The 6,013-nt window shown below is 45.7% G+C and overlaps 1 protein-coding gene across 3 annotated transcripts in view; it reads left to right on the plus strand.

The window, feature by feature from the left end:
- dock1 (dedicator of cytokinesis 1) overlaps positions 1–6,013 on the plus strand; it is a 135,922-nt gene that overhangs the window by 53,240 nt on the left and 76,669 nt on the right. For all 3 annotated transcript variants that reach the window (XM_030097503.1, XM_030097504.1, XM_030097505.1), the window contains one exon: positions 1,885–1,980. In XM_030097503.1, coding sequence (XP_029953363.1) covers positions 1,885–1,980 — 96 coding nt within the window. The remainder of the gene's footprint in view (positions 1–1,884; positions 1,981–6,013) is intronic.

Here is a 6,013-nt window from a genome sequence, read left to right on the forward strand (position 1 = left end):
CCGAAGAGCTACGAATCAGTGTGCCGATCTCAAGTTGTTTTATGGCATGGCCTGAAAGGGGCACATTTTATGCCCGTGATAATTTACTAACTTGTAGTTTGGGCTGTGTTCAGTAATTTCCTGCTCGGGGTCGCTGGAGGCCGTCTCCAACACCGGGGATGTTTGCCAATATCACCATGATGAGTTCAGCTCAAGTACTTTGTGTTTCGGAACCAGAAGGAAGAAGAACGTTTTGATACAGAGGAAAACCTGGATTAATCATTTCGTTCTTCTTTTTAAATCAAAGGACAATCACTTCTCTTACATTGTGCCAATAGATTACATTAGCATCAATTGAAGACATGACAGATCTCTCATATAGAAATCTGTCATCATCAGTTGATGCAGCACTTTTACTTTTCTCTATTCATCCTTCTTCTAACCTGCTTCATCCAACTGAGGATCGCTGTACACTGGACTTGATCCTGAGTATCGGCTCCTCAAACGCAGCGTCTTTGGTTCCCAGAGAAGAACATGTAAAACACGGAAAGAAAAGAGCCGCCTAAGCTCCGCCTGGATCTGGGGATTGCTCGCTCTGAGGCAGGAGTGCGAACAGCTCCATCACCATGCGGCCCCTTTCCCCTCTCATTACCCTCATTTGAGAGGCGGCGCACATATAAGTTGTCAAGAACAGTTTGAAGGAAGGATGTATAGGCTAATTAGGAAGGAGGCCGCTCATATGTTACCAGACAGATTAATCACTCCATTGTTTCGGCATGGCAATGTTCATTGAATTTCACCTGAGCCTGCATCCATCATCCGCTGGCATCAGCCTTGAACTTCACAAATGATAACGCACACACACACACGCACAAACACTCATCTGCTTTACAAGTGTGTTTCATCCCCGTCCATGCCCAGACTCCTGATGTCCTCCCTCCGGCCCTCTCAGCCTCTCGTCATTGATCACCACGGTCCGGCCTCCCACACTCCACTCTGCCAGGGATAATCCACCTCTCTCACTTGCTCGGGCTTTCACGCTCCCCTCTTCATCTGTCTCTCAAATTGATGCTTCCTCTCATATTTTAGCTCCGGCTTTCATATCTGTCCCGAGCATCAACACTGGCGGAGCCCTGCTCGACTCGCATGCAGACATGAAGAGGATATGAAAGGAAACCTCTGGATATTTCTTTTCAATCCAGTTGTCAAGTGAACACATTTTTCCATGGCTGGAATAAAGAATAAATTGTTTATTTTCCCTTTTAAACACTCAGATTACAGTAAATAAAGAAATGGAATAATGTTGACTTTATGCCTGTGATTTGTGTAATGGGTTTAAAGACGTCTTTTCTTTGGAGCGGTCTCACATGGGCTTTTCACAAACGCTGTGCGACACACTCGCAGCTGTGAAAGGCAAAGTCTTAAAGTCCCTCTTTAGTTCGTTCTCCCCGGCGATCCTCTTTATTGTGTGCATCGTTGTGCGTGTGTGTGTGTGTACGTACGCACACACAGACTCGCTGGCATGAAACCTTCAATCATAGAATGAGGCGTGTAAATAATTAAATGTTCATGAGCTCAGCCTGCTTCCAATAGAGTCACAAAGCAAGAAATAAGCAAAATATTTTCAAGAGGAGACACATATTGAATGAGTCGGCAATATTTAGTGGAGAGGATTGACTTGATATTGTTCATCTACTGTTTGATAATCTGCCTTCATAATTTGTCCAGATGCCCACCCGAATTACCTGCTGCTTCTCCGGATTAGGGATTTCCGGTTCCGAGTAGACTTACATGAACATTTCAGCTAACCTTCACTCAAAGTCTTTCATTTTGAAAACACAGAGGCAACAGTTTTCACGCTATAAGCTGGTTTAAATGTACATCATGTATTATTTTTCCCTGCAGGGTCCCACTCAGTGGCATGTGCAGATCATCATGGAGAAGCTGCTGAGGACTGTGAACAGGACCGTCATCTCCATGGGCCGGGATTCTCCCCACATTGTAAGTGTTTATTGTGAAATATTAGCAGCATCACAAATTATAATCCACTCGTACCTGTTCGTGCACCCACTCACATGCAGCCTCAGATTCCGAGCTCTTTGTAGCGCAGGCGAATGAACTCCCACAGCCCCCAATGCAACTCCCAGTTCCAATCCAAAACTATCATTAAAGGTAAAGTCTACCTTTTCAGATGTTTCCCCGCAGCCTCGGTCCTGGAGTGGCTTTGATCTGCTCATATCTCTCTCTCTCCAGCCACCGGTGTGTGTTTTACTGTTATACGGTAGTTATTTCATGTGCAGTTTGGTTGTTTGTGTGTTTGATCCTCTCTTATTAGTATATTTCTGATGCTCTGTGCTGCGATCAGTCACTGTATTCCCTTCCTCCAGTCACTCTCTCAGCTAGAGTCGGTAGCAATTAATGCACTTATCAGTCATCGTAGAGGGAAAAACTGTCTGATGGGGAGAAAAAAAAAAAACATCCAAAAAGTCCTATAATTGAGTTTTTTAATTTGATATCTTTTTGTACTCGTTTGGTTGAATCTTGCAGTAAAACTTTTTGAATTAACTCTGTCGCTGTTGAATAAAGCAGAAATTCTGAATTCTCCAAAAAAGAAAAATGGATGAACTGATAAAGCAGACAGCCATAGAGACATCCTCATTATCGCTTCAAAACTAAACAGGACGTCTTGTTACACTTTGGATGTTTTTCAGGGGGAAGATGTAGGTGTTACAATTACTAGACTGTTAAAAGAGAAGCCAAGTTTAATGAATTCTCTCTTCTATTGATCTGTATTGATCCAGATCAGGAACGTACAGCAGCGTGAGCACGGGTTGAGTTTGTCACCATGCAGCTGGTGATGAGTTGACTGCAACTATGAATCCTGGGAAGTGAACATGTGTGGTTTTTATTGCGAGGGGATTCCACGTTTTAGCTTGTTTTATAGCTCGTTTAAATATATCAGAGTGATGAGACGTTTTCTCGGGACTCGGTACAGACGGCCATATGGTACCGACACTGATGCTGGTGCTATTACTAGTAGGCAAAGTATCCTTTATTTGTGTGTGTTTGCACACACACACACACACACAAACACACACGGCGCCCTCTTCTTCTGGGGAGCAGCGGGGAAACGGCCTCACCTGTTTAAATGGAAGCTTTTATTAACAGTAACTGAGCCACCCCAGCAGAGAGTGATTTAATAAAGCCCAGGGTTATCGCAGTGATCATTGCGTGCGCGTGCGCGTGTGTGTGTGTGTGTGTGTGTGTGTGTGTTATGTCACGGTGCTATAATACGTCCGCAGCACTCATCCTTTGTCCCCTGCGTCCTCTCTTGCTGTCTTCATTCTCCTCTTGCTCTCTCAAATGCCTTTTTTTCCCTTCCTGATCCACAGTAAGTGTTTTTTTTTTTTTTTTTTTGCCAGAGAGATTGCGGAGATTCTGAAGCTCTGCCTTCTTTATATCGCTCTCTCCGTCTGAAGGTATTCTGGCAACTTAATCTCATAAATGGGAAGACCTCTGTTGTGTAACAGATTGCTTGTGTGCATCACACTGAATATTGTGAAGCTAATGAAGCTCGGAGTTGAGCTGAGGCTATTTTTCTGCCCCTTTTTTTTTTTTTTTTTCTTTTTTCTTTTCTTGCAGCCAGCTGCTCGGAGGGGGTCTGGGACTCCCACTTGCTTTTCCTTTGTAGATCTCCTATCTATTTATTGTTATGCCGGAGAGCCAAGCACGGCCTCGTGCTGTCAGGCTAATGGTCAAAAAGTTTGAAAAGCGGATTCGGAAGGAGATAATACAGCAGCAGCCGTGTTGTTAGGACTCTGCCATCTTCCCCCTGCTCCGGGCTTCTTTTGATCACGAATTTCAGACAAGCGAGTTGCCTTAGCACTTCGTCTGAAAGGCTATCAAGATGAAGTCGGCGCACGTCGGCCTCCTCTTTGTCATATTACACTAAGTGCATCCATCGCAGCGTCTCCCTGCGGCGCAGGTGAAATGGCGTTTCCTGCGTCCAGCTGTGACTGCTGAATGGCGCCGAAGATGACCTGCCTCCTTTCTGGGTAATGAAGCTGCTTTAGTGATGACGGCTCGTTTTCCTCATTCAGACTGCTTTTAAATACATAAAGTGCAGCTTTTTTATTTATTTATTTATTTATTTATTCATTCATCTATTACCATTAACCCGGAGTTGGAGGTCACATCAAAGCCGATGAGGCCCGTACTCGACACATGGCGTAATCCCTGGGATCGATGCCGCATTCGTAGTTGTTCTCCAGGTCATTACTTAATGATCAATAAGGCAGATGTGAATTTTAAACAGGCGTGGGGCCCAGTTAATGCCCCCGAGAAGTGCCGTAGCCTCCTGTCGTCACGGCGCACGCCGCCGCCGCCGCCGCCGACCTTGCTCCTCTGAGTGGCAGCGTCTTACATTCAGATTTATGCATTAACATTGTATTCTGTCACGCTCGCCGTCCCTCTCCGCTCTCCCCTCTCGGCCGCGGCGGACGCAGAATGTTGATTAGAGTGATCACAGTGACGGTTTTTTTTTGCTGCGCGTTGTCACCGCAGTGCTGCGCCTGTTAGCGGCTGTTAGACACAGCGTCGCCAGACATTTGCATCGCTGGTCATCCCAGCAAAAAGGCTTTATCTTTGTATTCATGTCCACCTCTCTGCCAGGTTGAAATGAGTCACTGTGAATTAATTTACATTGGGCTCATAGCAGGAACATTTTTGGCTGTTTCTGCCTGAAATGACTGATCTACCTCTGTGCCCTTGAATTACATTTCCTTTAGTATAAGCTTCTGGATGAGCCCTGCAGACACACATTAATGAAAATCTGCCAATAAAGGGGGAAAAAAAATGTTTACTGCACAACACTATTTTCAATGCCCCGACAAATCCTGATCAACAAACCCTGTTTTGTTGTTGTTCTTCTATTTCAGCCACTCTGACCTTGTTTGAGCTTCAGCTGAACAACGCCGAACTCTTTCTGATCCATGGTTTTCAGAACAACTTAATTGGCGGCGTGATGATTTGCTGCAGTGTGCAGAGGGAAAATCGTGGAAAGCTGCAGGGGAAGGATTCTGTTATTGATTGACAGTATGGGGCTGACCGGCTATAGGGGCCGGAGCTTTTCAGCTGCTGCACACTCCCATCATCCTCATGCAGTATATTATTGCAAGGCAACCTGCACGGATCACAACGTCGCCCGGTGTCTTCAGCTTCCTGCATCACTCACACTCTTTATGCGAGTTTGTTTCCGTCTAAATATTTCTCTTAGCATCTCCCTTGCATCTGTCTGCTTCGCTCCTCTTTCATTTTCTCTCCTGCCGGCCACAGTGCTGCAGAGCCCTGACAGAAAAGAAGCGTAGTGAGATATGGCAGTGCATCATAATGCCTCAAACACGCGCTTATAACTCACTGCACCGCTCCTGTCCTCACCTGTGCCGAAACGCAGATCGAGGATGCTTTCTGGGGGATTATTGACGGTAAAAAAAACTTGCAAAAGATGTGCAGCTTCTGGGGGGGAAATAAACCCACTGAGGCTTCCATGTAATCCTCACCGAGATGTTAAACTGCACGAGGCTGTTTTGTAAACATGCACAGGGGGAGACGACCCCGCTCCGGGCGGCGGGAGCAGGGCAGAGAGTAGCCCTCCGGTCATACCGCCTCCTGCGTCTCCGAGCAGCGTCCTGAGTGTGGTTACACTTTATTAACACCACAGTCCAACATCAGGCGGGTGCACAAAGCCAACATTGAAAGTCACACGTCCTCATTTCAGCGGTGTAGACGAGAAGGTACCCTCCACTGCTTATCACAGCGTTTTATTCTTATCACCTCACTACATCAGAGAGATGCCAGGCTGGTCTGATGTGTATTTTGTTCTCCATCCTCTCTGTGTTATCTCATTTGGAGCTGATAGGTGTTCATCCAGAAACACTCCTATCGCGCTTCCATTTATTTTATTTCTCGATTTTAGCTAATCAGCAACACAAAAACATATATTCCTTACTTCGTCTTAGTTTGCTCTGGGTGTGAG

The sequence above is a fragment of the Salarias fasciatus genome, chromosome 8, assembly GCF_902148845.1.
Source record: "Salarias fasciatus chromosome 8, fSalaFa1.1, whole genome shotgun sequence".
Lineage (NCBI taxonomy): Eukaryota > Metazoa > Chordata > Actinopteri > Blenniiformes > Blenniidae > Salarias > Salarias fasciatus.